The sequence below is a fragment of the Rana temporaria genome, chromosome 9 (genome assembly GCF_905171775.1).
Source record: "Rana temporaria chromosome 9, aRanTem1.1, whole genome shotgun sequence".
NCBI classification, from domain to species: domain Eukaryota; kingdom Metazoa; phylum Chordata; class Amphibia; order Anura; family Ranidae; genus Rana; species Rana temporaria.
The window spans coordinates 104,657,720-104,675,424 of NC_053497.1; the positions used below are offsets into that span (position 1 = coordinate 104,657,720).

General features: G+C 40.9%; 1 protein-coding gene across 1 annotated transcript in view; it reads left to right on the forward strand.

Annotated features, from left to right (window-relative positions):
* Nucleotides 1-16,396, forward strand: part of RAB14 (RAB14, member RAS oncogene family) — a 50,742-nt gene extending 34,346 nt beyond the window's left edge. Inside the window, exons 4-9 of the mRNA XM_040324043.1 lie at nucleotides 3,757-3,810; nucleotides 8,787-8,964; nucleotides 12,325-12,391; nucleotides 12,912-12,999; nucleotides 13,117-13,147; nucleotides 14,559-16,396. Coding sequence (XP_040179977.1) covers nucleotides 3,757-3,810; nucleotides 8,787-8,964; nucleotides 12,325-12,391; nucleotides 12,912-12,999; nucleotides 13,117-13,147; nucleotides 14,559-14,736 — 596 coding nt within the window. The 3' untranslated portion in view covers nucleotides 14,737-16,396. The remainder of the gene's footprint in view (nucleotides 1-3,756; nucleotides 3,811-8,786; nucleotides 8,965-12,324; nucleotides 12,392-12,911; nucleotides 13,000-13,116; nucleotides 13,148-14,558) is intronic.
* The last annotated feature ends 1,309 nt before the right edge of the window (nucleotides 16,397-17,705 follow it).

The following is a 17,705-nucleotide window of genomic DNA, read 5'->3' on the forward strand; positions in this document are numbered from 1 at the left end:
GCATAAAGGTATGAAACTTTGAGCCTTTAAAACCACTTTGTGTTATATGCAGCCACCTTCAGATGATTGGACACTGGTAAACAGAAATGTAGCGCAGCCCACATAACCCCTTCCACTTCAGCAATCCTGTTTTTTTTGTTTTGGCTAGTGTCCTTAGGTGAAGAATGACCTCTCTGTACTGAGAGCAGGTTGCTGGCATATGGTTGCTAGCGTTACATGGACAAGTAAGCAGATTCCTGGCTGATCTTTACATTGAAAGATCGCTTTCTTAACCCATCTTGCTCGCAGCTTCTGAATTGGTGCTCTTGGGTCTCAGATTTGGTGTATCTAATCTTTTATGTAAAAAAGAAACACACCTTGTTCTTACTAGGGACACAGTGGTTCTGAGGGCTCAGGTCTCCTCTTTTTTTACCAAGGTGCTTTCTTTCATGTTAATCGGGACATTGTCCTACCTTCTCTGTCCTGCTGCTAAGGATCCCAAAGAGATTTCTATCCACTTTTTAGATTTGGTGCAGGCAGTGGTGGTTTATCTCTTGGCCATTGCTTCTATCCATCAATCAGATATGTTTGTCCTGCTGCAGGCTCCTACAAATGGCACCCCACCTATCTTCCTACTATTTCTCAGAGGTTTAGGCAGGTTTTCACTAAAGCTTATGCCTTATCCCTGTTGAGGCTTATTCAATTGCATCAGTCGGTGCCTATTGGGCTTTTTAGTGGCAGGCAATGGTTCTCAGATTGCAAGGCTTGGTATTCGGTGTACACATTTGTGACGTTTTACCAGGTGAACGCTCAGGCCCCTGTGTTGCTCACCCTTCACTTTTATTGCTCGGGGACATTCCATGGTTAACACTTAAAGTGATACTAAACTGAGAAATGTTAATTGTCATCATTCATTCACATCAGATATATATCATTCCACTGTATTTTTTTTTATTTTAATCCTTCAACCACTTCCCTACTGTAGGACGTCATATGACATCCTGGACTTTAGGGGGGGATGTCTGAATGATGCCTGGGATGTCTGAATGATGCCTGCAGCTACGGACATCATTCAGATATCCTTCTCTTCTGCCGGCCATTCTGAACACCATAAGAACGATCAAAGCGGCAGTTCCGACTTATTGTCACACCGTAGGTGTGACCGTATGCGGTCTTGCAAGCGCATTTTTTTTGGGGGGGGGGGGGGGGGAATCACTTTTTAAATAAAAAAAATAAGACAAAAGTGAAGTTATTCCAATTTTTTTTTATTTTGTGGAAGATAATGTTATGCCGAGTAAATTGATACCCAACATGTCACGCTTCAAAATTGTGCCCGCTCGTGGAATAGCGTCAAACTTTAACAATTAATCTCTATAGGTGACGTTTAAAATATTGTACAGGTTGCATGGTTTAAGTTACAGAGGAGGTCTAAGGCTAGAAATATTGCTCTTGCACTAACGATCGCGGTGATACCTCACATGTGGCTTTAACACCGTTTTCATATGTGGGTTGTAAACCTCCCTTGTAATAGAAAAAAGCATGACAGGTCCTCTTAAATATGAGATCTGGGGTCAAAAAGACCTCAGATCTCATATTTGGGCAAAAATGCAATAAAAAAAAAAAATTGTCATTTGAAAAAATTACAAAAATAAATTGGCCCTTTAAGACATATGGGCGGAAGTGACATTTTGACGCAGCTTCCGCCCTGCTATGGAGATGGGTGGGGGCCATCTTGCCCTCACTCGTATACATGGCAAGCAGGAAGAAGGACCCGATCGGCTCCGCAGCGGAGACCACCGTTATGGTTTACAGGACCAGCGCCTGAAGAGATGGATATCTTGGTTGTGGCAGCAACTGATATATATATTTTTTTTTACCCTGAAAATAGACGGTAAACTGTGCCTGCGTGTTATACACAAGGGGCTGTGGAATTTTTATATATTTTTTTTCTTTCTGAAACTTTCCTCAAAGTTAGGGTGCGTGTTTTATACGCCGATGAATACGGTATGTTGAAGTCATATATATGTTTACCCCAGATAAAATATATTGTCCTGGACCTACTTTATTAATGTGTAGCAAGTTTATTTTTTTTTTTTTCCAAAATGTTTTATTGAACATATAGAGATAATCATAAACATTGACATGTACAGTGCATTTCACAAGGCTAATAATTTCACAATGCGTATACAGAAGTAAGCAAACAGCAGCAAGGCATCTATTCCAGTATTGCAAAATGCAAAGAACCATTTCATATATCTATTGGGGATCCTCCGAAGGGGAGAGGGACTGACCCACTCACGAAACCCCGAACAAGGGAGCAAAGGTCCACCCGGAGGGGTGTAGGGGGTCAAGTTTATATAAAATTTTTGTTTTCTTTATAGTTTTATATATTCAACTAATTAACTCAGGTGGTAGCCTATCCATGCCTACAGTTTGAACCCAATTGGGGTAGGCTGGTCTCGGCTATCCAGTACTGAATTTTTATAAGATTAATCTTTAATAATAATAATTACAAATGGCTAACTTGACAAAGTTGATCTGTATTGTTAAGTAAATACTCTTAATAAAAATGTATTTAAAAAAAAAAAAAAAAAATGAATGATACCAGCTTTCATTTTGTTTAGACAGCATCTGCACCCAAGACTTTAAAGGGGTTGTAAATGTTTTTTTATTTTCTAAATAGGTTCCTTTAAGAGTGCATTGTTGGTTCACTTACTTTTTTTCCTTCTATTTCCCTTCTAAATGTTTTTCTTCCTTTTGTCTGAATTTCTCACTTCCTGTTCCTCCTCGGTAAGTTGTTCTGGCTGACTAACTCCCAGCCAGAATGGCTCGGATGATTGGGGCAAGCTTACTGAGGAGAAACAGGAAGTGAGAAATTCAGACAAAGGAGAAAAAAAAACATTTAGAAAGGAAATCCAAGGAAAAGGTAATTGAACAATGCACTAGCGTAAAGGAACCAATTTAGAAAATATAAAACAAACCTTTACAGCCACATTAATACTGATTTATATTAAATTAAGCTTTTTTTTGTGAGTTCCTTGATGAATGTAATCAATCGGCATACTATATCTCACTCTATAGTGTTTTTAGCAATAGTAGGACATGGGGAAGGAGGAGGGAGGGAAGTGTCAATTACCACTGTGTGTATGTGAGGCTGCACAGATGAGGAGAAAAAAAAAGGAAATAAAGAGCTTAGAAGGGAACTGAAATGGAGCATGCTCCGCAGAGCACACCAGCTGGTCTACACAATCTCATGCTGCAGTGAGGACACACAAGATGGGTAGGGACAGCTGAAGGCAGGATCAACAAGGTATAATTCACTCTAGTGGCTTTGCGAGTTTGCATACTTTTTTATACAGCATGTAGTGAGTTTTTCATAGTCTAGATTTAATTACATGCCAAAGAAGCCTGTTTCCTGTACTCTACAATTAAGAAATAAGGATTTTTGACTTGCCTATAAAATCCTTCTCTTTGCTAATGTCCAGTCAACTGAAGGTGGCTGCGTATAACTGCCATGGTTAAGACTTAAAGGAGCCTGTGTACTGTACCCAATAAAAAGGATTTTCAGGTAAGTCATAAAACCAAATTTCCTGCAGACGTTTTAATACAGGACTGTTGTGCACTATTAACGGTCAGCATGCACATAGCCTGTAAACTGCTAGCTGGACAAGATGGTGTAATTACCGATATTGTAACCTTCATGTATTATTTACATGGATTTGTATTGTTTATCTCTTGCGTTGCCTGTCTCCAGTAAACAGGTCTTTTCTCTTGCAGGTGACATGGGAGTGGGAAAATCTTGCTTGCTGCATCAGTTCACCGAAAAGAAATGTAAGTGTTTCTGTCCCTGATGCATCTGCTGCAGCTCTTCTCGCCAATGCTTGGTGCTATAACTGATGTGAACGTGCAGCCACAACCAAAGCTGTCATGCATGCAGCAATGTCTAGAACAGAGCGTTTTTTTTTTTTTTTTTTTTTTTTTGTGACTGCGACATTATGGCTGACACATCGGACAATTTTGACACATTTTTGGGACCATTGTCATTTTCACAGCGAAAAGTGCTTTAAAAATGCACTGATTACTGTGATGACAATTGCAGTTTAGGAGTTAACCACTAGGTGGCGCTGTAGGGGTTAAGTGTGACCTCATATGTTTTTCTAACTGTAGGGGGACAAGGCTGTGACGTCAAAGATCGACTTTCCCTATATAAGGGAACAGACGATCACTGACATTGCCACAATGAAGAACGGGGAAGGTGTGTTTACACACATCTCTCCTCGTTCTTCAGCTCCTGTGACCGATCGCGGGACACCGGCGGCGATCAGGTCCCGTGGCTGGGCTCTTAAAGAGGACGTACAGGCACGTGCTTGTGCCCTTCTGCTGACGTATATCGGCGTGAATGGGTCCTTTAAGTGGTTAAAGAGCCGGTAAACGATTCTATAAAGGGGGAAAAACTGCGCTAATGGAAACAAAAATAAAAAATGTAGATGAACCAGTCCAAAAGCAGCAATTAAATGTGGGATATAACAAAAAATATAATGGGAAGGAGAGAATTTGCGCCAATTACAGTCCATATAAATAGTTGCAGGGCATAGGATTGTTCCAGTAGTTGCACAGGTAGTTGAATTTATTCAATAAGGACACCCAGTGACTGAATCAGACACGTGCACCGCCACCTCACAGATCACATGATTTCCAGATAGCAAGGCCAGTGAACAGATGGCTTTAGCCCGGGCCTTTGCTTTGCGAAAAAACGCAGAAATAGGGGTGGGGGAAAGCGCTGTCATCACCGCGCCGTCTCGTTGAGGATGGCGGGAGCATGTATTGTAGCCGGCTGGCTTCTTAATTTTATGCGTGTGGTTTTTTTTTTATTCGAAATTGTAAGTGCAATTATATTGTTTATTAAACCAAGAGTATCGCAGTATCACGCTATGGTCTATCTTAGGCTGCATTCACACCTAAGCGACAGCCGCGTACGCGTGTAGCGGCAGATTTGCCGCGATTACAAATGTATCTTTTTTTTTTTTTTTCTAAAGTATTCCCATTGCTGTCTATGGGAAAACGCGCCTGTCGCGTGAAAAAAAGGGTCCGGGACTTTTTTTCAGGCGACAGGCGTTGCGCGTCTATGAGATGTGAACCATCTCCATAGACGGCAATGGGAATTCTCCCCTCTAGCGACAGAAGCGTCCCGCGTCGGGCGTTTTGTCGCTTAGGTGTGAATGCAGCCTTATCCTTTGTTTGGGCTGATTGTTGAAAATTGCTTACGGTTACAGAGTTAACATGAACAGGTCTCATATGTGGCCAATGCAAGTCAGTCAGCTTGACCTTACTGAGCTAAAAAGCCTTTTCTTTCTTGTTCATTGAGGGACACAGGAATATATTGACTGATGGGTTAGACTGCTGCCTACAGGATGATTGGTCACTGCTTCATCTAGCCTCTACATAACGGCTATCTGGATCAATGCATCCTCAGCAACAGCTTTGGAGGCTGTGTTGAAACCTGCTGGAGTGAACAGTTTTGACTCTTGACTGCCTCCCTTTTTTTCTTTTTCTTTTTTTTTTTTTTTGTCTGATCTTATTGTAAGGTGAACTTTCTCATGCCTATTACATCAAGTGAGATAGATCTTGGATTTGGTGACCTTCTCCCCAGAAAAATATATAAATATATTTAAAAAAACACCATCTACAAGGTAGCTCTGCTTTTTGATTATTCCCATTGTACTGGTTGGTTAGCCAGAGTGATTTACAGTTCCATAGGTGGGACCCTGTTTCTGAATACTCACATTGTGAGTAGACCGCGTTACCAAAGTACCTGCAGCTCAATAACTCCATGGTTTGCTGGGCACCATTTACAATCTGTTTTCTGTTGTTTTACTGTGAGAAGGGGTTAATACTGAAGGACTGAGTGCTGATGTCATCCATTGGGTGGACTGTTGTGAGCAGTCAGTGTTGACAATTTACCTTCATGCATGGATCCTTCCACTCTCCTGGTTCTGGCAGATTCAGGCACTGCTGGCACCAGCAATTTCCAGGTAAGCTTGAGGTGGCAGTATCTGCTTGCTTGCTTATGCCTGTATTTTTTATTTTGTTTCACCGCTATCCCGTTGGTGTTGTACTTATGATGGTGCACTAGAAGTGTCTCTGCATGGGGTGCAGTGTTTAGGGGCTGAAAGCAAGAGCTTGGCTGCTTTTTTTTTTTACTGAATTTTGTAGGCCAAGGTTCCTGAAAAGCTTGTTGGAAATGCTCATAAGAAGTGTGCAGTCTGTGGCTGCAAGTTTTAGACTCTTCCTGGTCTAGGCATTTATGCAGGTCATGTATTCAAGGTTTGCTTAAAGGGGTTGTAAAGGTAAAAAAAAAAAATCCCTAAATAGCTTCCTTTACCTTAGTGCAGTCCTCCTCCTTTACTTACCTCATCCTTCGATTTTGCTTTTAAATGTCCTTATTTCTTCTGAGAAATCTTCACTTCCTGTTTTTCTGTCTAACTCCACACAGTAATGCGAGGCTTTCTTCCTGGTGTGGAGAAAGCCTCTTGAGGGGACGAGCTGGAGGGTCAGGACGCTCTCTACTTTGCAGAAAGGAGCTGTGTGTTAGTGGGCATCCTGACACTCCTGCTCGCCAACTCAACAGGCTTACTCCACACCAGGGAGAAAGCCTCCCGTTACGGTGTGTAGTTACAGACAGAAGAACAGGAAGTGAGGATTTCTCAGAAGAAATAAGGATATTTAAAAGCAAAATGAAAGGATGAGGTAAGTGAAGGAGGACTGCACTAAGGTAAAGGAGTACAACCCCCTTTAAGGAGGTATATGCAATGTCCTGCAGCAAGCTTGTGTCCTTGGTAAAGGAGCAGTTGGCTTCCACACTCCATACCAGCTTCCACCTTCCACATCTTTGGGTTTCTTCTAGCAGACGGGTAAAGCCCCTCTTCTGTTGCCCATATCCAAGCCTTTATTATGTTCCTGACCGCTGTGGTGCCATGTGTTGTAAGCGAAATTGCACAGAAAAAAATGGTAGTGGGAGAAGATTTTGGTAAACCTACATCGTCGCAGTCGGATTCATCTAGTGAGGCCTATACCCATGACAACCAATATTCTAGAATGTCCAGACTTGCTGTTACTAAAACCAGGACTCTGCAAATCTGTTTTTAAATTTAAAAATTTTCAAGAGATGTCTTTGGTCCAGAGCTTGAAGTTGCTCTTAAGTGTGCAGAATAAAAAAAGGCATTTCTAGGTTAAAGAAATCAATGAACAGATGTTTTTTTCATGGCCCAAGGATTCAGTCAAGATGACAAAAATCAGACCAAAGAAGCATTGGGGCAAACCATAGGGGGAAGGGAAAAGGGGATTTGAACTTTAACCCTCCTTACACTCTCTCCAACTAGCAGTGACACAATGTCCTCAGTGGGAGGAAGATGAGTTTCCTTCCATAATAGGAATTGATCACCTACAACTGGTTCATTCTTGGGCTTGTTGAAAAGAAATACAGCTTGGAATTTGACTGTGGTCCACCCTCCAGGATTTCCTAGTGACAGACCTGCCCTTAGAAAACCAGAGCTCTCTGTCTACTGATGAGAAACTTGGTAGATCAGAAGGTACAGGTTCCAGTACCACTAGAAGAACAGGAAAGGGGGTTTTTATTTGATTGCACGTGTGTTTTTTTTTTTTTTTAAACGTTTCTGCAATCTCAAGCCTCAACATCTCTTGTCTTTTTCGATTGTACCCTAGCCATACTATATCTTTCTGACGGCATCCTCAGCTGGACTCCAATCTTCTATTCCCCCATCAGAATAGATATGGGATGATGGTCTCTATAGCCAGGGGTGTTCCTGGACTTGTGTTAAAGGTGGGAGACACTTGATGTGAACCTTCTAGCCTCCAGGTTTAATAGCAAAATGGTGGCTCCATGGGATCAGTGCAGTCTGATCGTTCCTTCCATAACTTCTTCTGCTCTTCAGGATCAAGAGGGAGGGTGTTCTGGTGAACCTCATTGTGCCAGACTGGCCTAGGTGTTTGTGGTACTCGGACCTAGTCAAACTTCTGGCTCACACTTGGTGGTCTCTTCCAGATCGTCCTGATCTTCTGTGTCAAGGATCCATGTACGTGGCCACTCATTAAGATTAGAAGAAAAGAGGTTTAACCTTTAAACTACGTAGAGGGTTCTTTACTGTAAGAGCGACAAGGATGTGGAATTCCCTTCCACAGGCGGTGGTCTCAGCGGGGAGCATTGATGGTTTAAAAAAACTATTAGATAAACGACCACAACATACAGCACTATACAATGTAATACTGACATATAATCACACACATGGGTTGGACTTGTGTTTTTTTTCAACCTCACCTATGTAACGTTCGTTCGTTTTTTTTTTTTTTCTTTTCTTTTCTTCTTCCACAGACATTTTCACAAAGTTCAATTTGCTGCCTCGCATTGCGGAGAGCTAAAAAGTAGTGCACACATTTTTTCAGCAGATCGTGGCACTCACCACCACAACACAGTGGTGTGATCGGGCACACAGGAGACGCAAGGCATTTTGCTGGAATAACCACCTAGCGCAGTCCCACTGCATCTGATTTGAATAGAGCCTAACCTATCAGTCAATATATTCCTCTGTCTATCGGTGAACTCCAAAAAATGGATTTAAAGTACAACAATCCATTATTGTATCATTGCTGGGTCACATCAGTCAATTGTCAAGTTCTGGGTTCAGTTAGGATGTTGTGCTTTTCTGTATTATAATTGGGTCAGGATGGACCCTCCAATCTTTGTGAGATTTGGTGGTAGGGTGATGTAACCCGCTCTCTTTTCTCCTCAGTTATGGCAGATTGTCCTCATACAATTGGTGTGGAATTCGGTACCCGGATAATTGAAGTTAGTGGCCAGAAAATTAAATTGCAGATTTGGGATACAGCAGGACAGGAGCGTTTCCGAGCTGTCACTAGAAGCTACTACCGAGGGGCTGCGGGGGCACTAATGGTCTATGATATAACTAGGTAAGGTTTTATTCTAACATGTTTCATGGAATGTTGTTTCTTGACCTGTTGTACTGCTATCAGATAATTGTAATATATGAATTATCAGGTTTATATTGCATCTAAATTGTGGATTTGACAATCAGGAGCCCATGGTCCTCAAGGCATAGTCCACCTAAAATAAAAAAATTGGTAAAAATGGCAGTACTAAAATTACACCGCTCAGGACTCAAATGTTTCTGGTTGGAAAACGAATTACTCAAAGGCCATTATAGATGGTTATTTATAAAATATCAAATGTAGAAGACTAAAGCCTCGTACACACGATCCGATTGTTGGCCAACCGAGCATCTGGTTTTTGTCTTAAGGGTGTGTGCCAGGATCTGGCATATTAACGGTACACAATTGTTATGCAACAAACATAGTGATGTACTACGAGGAATTTCAGCTCTTAAACGCCACCCATTGGGCCCCTTCTGCTAATTTTTGATTCCTAGAGTGTGCGTGTTTGTGCTTTCTACTTTGTGTGCTGACCATACAAAAATCTGACAACAAACCATTGTCTGCCGAAAATTTACTAGCCTGTCATCCAACATTTGGCCAAAAGTTGGATAACCATTGTCAAAAGGAGTGTACCAACGGTCAGATTTTAGGACATCAGTCTGTCAACAGACAATCCCCTGCCAACAATCGGATCGTGTGCACAAGGCTTTAGGGAAGGTTCAGACATTGGAAAAGTTTGTGTTCCATTTAGTGAGTTCCATCTCTTCATACGGGGTGCATGTTTTTTTTTTTTTTTTTCCCCATTTTTCTTTTCACACCACTGTACTGTTTTTTTTTGATAATACAGTACAGTACAATGCTTTTAAATTGTATACTTTTTTGGTGATCCGTTTGGTTTTGACCACCATAAAAAAAAAAGCACAAGTTTTAGGCAGATGCAATGCTGTAAGAGTTCTTTTCAAAAATATATCTTTGTGTTTATCAATTTACAGAACAGAAGAAAAAAATATATTTCAAATACATATTTGGTGTGACTACCCTTTTTGTCTTCAAACCAGCATCAGTTCTTTCTTGCACAAAGTGAGGGATTTTGTAGGATTAGAGTTGGATGTATGATTAACCACTTAATACCAAGCAGGTGCTTATGATAGATTTCATATATAGGTTGAAAGTCATTAACTGAAACGGCTGTTTAACCACTTCCAGACCGCTGTACGACTATATACGGCCTAACTTTAAAGATAGATATCTCGGTAACGGCAGCAGCTGCTGCCACAACCGAGGTATCTATCTTTAGTGTCAGCGGTCCGGTACACGATAACGGCGGTCTCCGCGGCGGATTCGCCGCAAGATCGCAGTTATCGGCGGCGGGAGAGGGGCCCCCGCCGCTCTCCCGCGCCCTCCGCCGCTTACCGTAGCGGCGGGGGAGATCGCGACCGTTCGGCAGCTGTGCGGGATTGCGAGTGAAGGAAAAATCTCCTTCACCCGTCCCCATAGCTCTGCTGGGCGAAAGTGACGTCAAAACGTCAGTCCCGCCCAGCCTCTTAAAGAAACATTTTCAATTTTTTTTTTTTTTTTTTGCATTTAAGCCTAAATATGAGATCTGAGGTCTTTTTGACCCCAGATCTCATATTTAAGAGGACCTGTCATGCTTTTTTCTATTACAAGGGATGTTTACATTCCTTGTAATAGGAATAAAAGTGATCATTTTATTTATTTATTTTTCCAGTGTAAAAAAATAAGAAAAAAAAAAAAAAAAAATAAGAAAAAATTTTTTTTTAAAGCGCCCTGTCCCGACGAGCTCGTGCGCAGAAGCGAACGCATACGCGAGTAGCGCCCGCATATGAAAACGGTGTTCAAACGACACAAGTGAGGTATCGCCGCGATCATTAGAGCGAGAGCAATAATTCTAGCCCTAGGCCTACTCTGTAACTCAAAAAATGCAACCTATAGAATTTTTTTAAACGTCGCCTATCGAGATTTTTAAGGGTAAAAGTTTGACGCCATGCCACGAGCGGGCGCAATTTGTAAGCGTGACATGTTGGGTACCATTTTACTCGGCATAACATTATCTTTCACAATATATAAAAAAATTGGGCCAAATTTATTGCTGTCTTATTTTTTAATTCAAAAAAGTGTTTTTTTTTTACAAAAAAAGTGCGCTTGTAGGACCGCTGCGCAAATATGGTGTGACAAAAAGTATTGCAATGATCGCCATTTTATTCTCTAGGGTATTAGAAAAAAATAAATATATAATGTTTGTGGGTTTTAAGTAATTTTCTAGCAAAAAAAACAGTTTTAGTCTTGTAAACACCAAATCTGAAAAACACCCAAAGTAGAGAAGTGGTTAAGGAGCTTAAAACTGGATAAGGAACAGCCATACTCTGCTACTAAGGTGGGGTTGTGGAAGACTGTTTCATGTCCATACATCATGGCAAGACTGAGTACAGCAACAAGACGCAAGGTAGTTGGATATACTGCATCAGCAAGGTCTATCCCAGGCAAAGATTTCCAAGCAGACTGGGTTTTCAAGATGTGCTGTACAAGCTCTTTTCAAGAATCTCAAAAAAACTGGCAATGTTGAGGACCCTAGACAAAGTGATTGGCCAAGTGTAAATGGAAGAATTGATGCCGTTGTGAAGGCAAAGGGGAGTCGCACCAAACATTGATTCCTCTTCATTTACTTTTGCATTTTGTTTTTAAATCGATTGACATTTATTTTTCTGAAAGCATTCTTAATTTACAGCATTTCGTTCCTGCCTAAAACTTTTGTGTGTGTAATATGTGTGTGGTTAAAAAAAAAACAAGGATGTGTAGATTGTTACATACCACTGTATGTATATCATTTTTATATTTACACTTTTTTTTTTTTTTATATATAAGTTTCTTCTTTGGGGGGGTCTGGATCTGATTGGTGGAAATCTGTTGCAGACCTTCCACTAATGGAGCAGTAAATGGGAGTGCGGTGACATCCTCGCACTCCCAAATGTAAACACAACATGGAAGTGCAATGTTTACTATGGAGCACTCTGTGAAAGCGTTGGATGCCCTCATTCCCCATTGCCATTTTAAAACCGCTGAGGACTGAAGGGTTTAAAAAAAGACTGCCTTTACCTGATAGCAAAAACGTTACAGGATTTTGAGTTAAGCAAAGAGGATAATGGTTAAGTTTTATAGGAAAGCATTTTTTTCTGCCAGTTTGTGATAATTGTTGGTAGGCTAGCTGTAATGAGGAAGAAGGCACCTTCATTAAAATGGTTTTAGCCTGAGTGGGTTGGAGATCTGTAATTTGGGCTTCAGTTGATGTGTGGAGAAAGAACATTTAGTAGCTCAGTTATGAAAGACGTTCACCAGAAACTGTTCTTGTTTCTCTTTAAGGAGAAGCACATATAACCATTTAAGCAGCTGGTTGACTGATGCACGGAACCTCACCAATCCAAACACAGTAAGTTCTATTCATTTCCTTTGTTGTCATGAATTATCTAGAGTGGGAAACTTCATAAAATAATTTTCTAGCTTGTCACCTGTCCCTGTTTTTTTTTTTTTTTTTTTTGCTGTATAAAATTACAAGACGATAACAAAGATTTTAGCACGTCAGCTGTCTTTAAAGCTGTTTGGGCATTAAGCCATAGTACCAAAGTTCTCACAATTTAGACGTGGTCTCGCATCGTTTTTTTAGGGCTGGTTTAGGCTCCGCTAACGTTGAATTTCTTGCCTGGAATTGATTAGTTGTCCTAGTTTTAGGTCTGGTCTGTATATGGAGTTGGCTATCAAGCCTGGTCACAGTTGTTAGGTCAAGCTTAGGCCTAATGTTTCAGTGCTTTGGATGTTAGTCGGGGTCTAGGCAAAGGGATCTTGGTGAAGTTGTATGTCAAGTCTGCTTGACATTGGAAGTCGGGCTTGGGTCTAGGTTGAGTGTCCTGATATTGGTTCCATTCAGTAATGTCTTGTGTTCCCCTCTGCAGGTAATCATTCTAATAGGCAATAAGGCAGACCTGGAGGCCCAGCGTGATGTCACATATGAGGAGGCCAAGCAGTTTGCTGAGGAGAATGGTATGTGATTCATATTTCACCTCTGAACAACCTTTTACAGGTTCTCATTTTGGCATTCAAGATTTAATGTCTCATATATGACGTTGGTAATATGTGGGTCTCATTTTTCTTCTGCAGGACTCCTGTTTCTGGAAGCAAGTGCAAAAACGTAAGTGACAAAGGAGAAATGCTACCTTCCTCTGAACAGTTTTTAGCAGTCGAGGGGATATAAAAGTAGATTTTTGCCATGAGCATTCCCATACGCCCCCCCCCCCCCCCCCCAAAGCATTAGGTGCCATGTCATGAAGGTTCTGGTGAGCAGGGAAGACCCTGAGCCTGGAGTGCCCCCATGTTTCTGCTAGATCACTTTAGGAAGGCTATTCCTAGTAACTGATGAAACTTTATTGCACAGACTAAATTCTACCTAAAATTTAGTTTTCTACAGATAAAATAAAATGTTCTGTACATAAATCATGAATGTGATGTGTTCTCTTTTAAAGGCATAGTTTACCAAAAAACTGCCTATGTAGGTTAGGGGCGCCTGTAAATAAAAACAAACTTTAACCAAAGCTGGAAAACTCCCTTGCTATAAGTGTAGGCCATTTACTGATCTGAAGCAGCACTGAAAAAGTCAGATTGCATTATCCTGTCCTGACTTGTTGCTACTAAATTGCTAAGAGGCTTCTAGCTTTGGCATCACAGGGCAAGCTTCCTTTTTTATTTAAAATGTTTTTTTTTTTATTCAAACCACCTGCTTTCTATTCGCTGACGCAGTAAATAAATGATCTACACCTAAAGTAAGGACATTATTCAACTTTGGTCAGCGCTGCACAGTTTTTATCTAGAGGCACTCCTTACCCACATATGCAGTGTTTTTTTTTTTTTTGTTTTAAATGGTGTCCTTATTTTTATAATGGGTGTGTATTTTCTATCTGCCGTTACAGAGAAGTATGGACTCTCACCTTCTGAAATTACTGGTTGCCTGCTGTGCTGTCTCTGGCCTCAATATTTGGAGTCCCTTTTTGAAGGCACTTTGTTCTGACAAGACAGCTAGAATTTCCAAACTTTTTTTTCAATTTTTTTTTAAGCCAGACATTATAAAAAAATAAAAAAAAAACTTTACTGCTTTAAGTCAAGTTCCTTCATGGCTTCCTCCCATTGACAGTAATGCATTTTGGACAGATTAGGGAAAACATTTAAACAAAGTTAACCTCTAGAAACTGCTTAATGTGAATTTAATAGAAATTTTGCTAGATCTTATTGGGAAGATCCTTAAACTGAGCATATAAATTGTCCCGTAACTTTATTGAGCCTGAAACTGTTGATAGAAGTGAAAGAAGAAATACCAATTGCTGCCTTTTAACTGATAGGCCAATAACCTTAGTTAGATGTCCATGGCTGAAATGTGTTTTTCTGAACCAGTAATGCCTCTTTTGTAGCCCTGTGTCTGTTTTTATAGAATACTGTAGAGGTAAATGACTACAGTCCCTTGTTAACCACAGGGCATATATGTGACTGGCTTGAGTTTGATACCCCTCAGTAGTTTCTACCACTGACTGCATTTTTTTCCCCTGCTGCAGAGGAGAGAACGTGGAAGACGCCTTTCTGGAAGCCGCCAAGAAAATTTACCAAAACATTCAAGATGGAAGCCTAGACCTGAATGCTGCAGAGTCTGGTGTACAGCATAAACCATCAGCACCTCAAGGAGGCCGCCTAACCAGTGAACCCCAACCGCAGAGAGAAGGCTGTGGCTGCTAGTGACCTGTCTCTGAGGGCCGCCTTCTTTCTGACCTTCCCTGCTCGTCTGTCTTGAGCAGTATTTTTTTTTGCTGCCCTGTACATCGTACTGGTTTCATGAAAAGGTGGGGGGAGGGGGTGGGGGGGAACTCCGCTGAGGTGACAATTTAACACCATTCTAAACTGCTACTTAACTCTAGATGTATCCAGGTTATCAAAGGCAAGTCAAGTAATAAACACACACGAACCAATCCTTCCTGCATGGTATAAATATAGAACTTTTCTTCTCCTTAATCGTCTTTGTGATGTTGGCAATCCAGAGTTTCTCTAGAAGCGCTGGAGCTGGACTGGATTCATCCAGGTCTGTCTTAGTTTCCATTTTTTCTAGAATAGGCCCATTGGCTGTGAATGTCGATGGGGGGAATCTCTACCTGTCTTCTGTTTCAATTGTTCTTTTTGCTCATTTGGAAGAAAAGAGGGTTTCTACGCTGAGTTCTGTCTTAATTTTACAAGAAAATGATTCTGGTGTTTGTTTTCCCCTGTCGTGTCCCATAAGCTTCCTCTCGTGTTTTCTAAATTTTACTCCTCACATTTAACACCTAAATATAAAATAAAAAATGCAAAAAAAAAAAAACCATCAAAATACATTCTGTGTACAAAACATTTAATTAATCCTGGCATACGTGTCGGGAACTATCAGTTTGTACAGTATGTGACCACATGACTCCCTTCCTCCCCGCATAGTGCAGTAGGTGTAAATTACTTTTAGATAATGCTTGGCTCCGCCCTCCTTTTTTGAACCTTTTTTGCACTGTGGCTTATACAAAGCGGTTTTAGAAAATCCCATTGTGGAATGAGCGGTGTGCTGACTTTTTTTTTTGTTTGAGTCGATCTTTTACGTATAACAGCTGTGTATTGCCTGCCTTACGATGTATAGAGATTTAATGAGAAGGCTGGTTTAACTATTGCACATATTATTATGCTTTATTTTCTCTTAATATTTTTGGAGTCTGAATTACGGTTCTGCTGCTTTTTAGGATTAACTTTTTTTTGTGCATTTTTAAACACTACAGTGGGATGGTTTTTAAAAACGTAAAACATGCATTTTATTTCGGCGTGGGACATAATCAGCGGTCGGCACCTTTTCACAACAGTTTTGGCAAATGGTATGAACATTCACCATTTATAATAGACCAAATACAGTGAAAAAGCAGCTGTCATCCCGTCTTTATGTGCACAGAGGCGAGGATGGCAACTGTGTCCCCCAGGCATTTTTATCTATTATACACAATTCTTTACTAAAGACAAGCTGAGAGGAGAAAACTGGAATGTTGTCATATCCTTTGTACCCTTGTATAATCTGAAACTAAAAATCTTTATAGAAATTGGGTTATTCTTTCTGCATTTTTCTTGAGGTGTTCACCTTTAGTTGGCAGGTTAGTGGGTTATCCATTACTGCACAGGGACCACAAATTACTTACTCACTGAGAATTCTGACACAGACCGTGCCCCTCCCCCCCCCCCCCCCCCCCCCCCCCCACGTCTCCTTAAGTTACAGTAGGTCATCTGCTCGTTTCTGTGACTAAAGGAACAACCTGGACTGCTGTACTTTTCCCTCAATGTAACAAAATGCTATTAATCTAAATATTTGTAAATAAAGTACCTGTATCTAGATAATTTACACCCGGTTTCGTTATTTCATTTTCTTGCAGTCATTTTTCTAGTGACACATAAATGAAAGATGACATCTGAGTGGCTGCTATTGGTTGTGTCATTTTTGTGCCAAAGTAACTAGTCAGATGTGTGATCAGCCTTGGAAAATGACAGCTATATCTGTGGACAATGCCTTGCCAGAATACATTTACCCAATTTCCTGCAGATAACTGGTTGGAGGTGGTTCATTTTTATGGTTTTGGAGGAAAACTATAGCAACTAGATTAAAGTAGAACTGGCAAATGGATAAATACACAACATGTTTTATTTCTTGTTCATTGAGGGACACAGGAAGTCAAATAATATTGGATGTACTGCTGCTTACAGAAGGATTGTAGACTTAAAAAAATATATATATTATTTGTAGGCCAGGCCATGAGATGCTTCATATTTTTTTGGATACTGGGAAAAGCCTACCCTAATTTTATTGCTAGGGGTATTTTTTTCTCCTTCCATTCTTTTTTTTTTTTTAAGTTTCTTTTTGTTGCTTGAGTCTCTAAAATTGCATTCCTCATCCTAGCTTTGGAGTGCTGGACTCGGACCCACTGCATTGGGTATTGTGGGGCTTGCCTGGAAGTAACCTTTTGGGCACTTTTCAGATTTTGTTGCAACAAGTTAGGTGTGGAGCGCTTTTCAAATTCAGAGTCATTGCCATAGCACTTGCCCTGTCTCTGAAGTCCCACTCAGTAAGTAGGCGATTTGGGCTCAGCAGCTCGATCTCTACCTCATTGTTTGGATCGCCGAGTGACTTTCCTGCTTTCTTTCTCTTGTGTTTTTTATTTTTCCATAGAAAGGATTTTCACTGACATTATTTACTGGGTGGAGTGTTGCATGCTTTTTTCAAGCTTCAGTGTTGAAGCATCTCCCCACTTCTGCTTCTGTGTTGCAAGAGACCTGCAACTCTGATCTTTGGTCTATTCCTGCTGCTCTAAAGTGACTTTGATCATCTCAGGCCATCAGAGCCTTCTCCCACTACCAGCTATCTGGGTTTTTTCTGCATACCTGAGGTCTTTCCTCGTGTCCTGAGATTGGTTGCATCACAGCTGTGCAAAATATCTGTATCTAGACGCAATAGTCCTGCTGAAACCAGGAACCCCAGCTTACACTCCCTAATGTTCCACAGGAATTGAGCTGCAATCTGGACAGAGGTAGGCCGGTAGATGTGGTGTATCTAGATTTTGCAAAAGCATAAGTGCCCCCCCCCCTGGTGGGTATAGACCATAGGTTTTCATGGATCAAAAACTGACTGGGAGTCCAAAGGCTGGCGATAACATGCG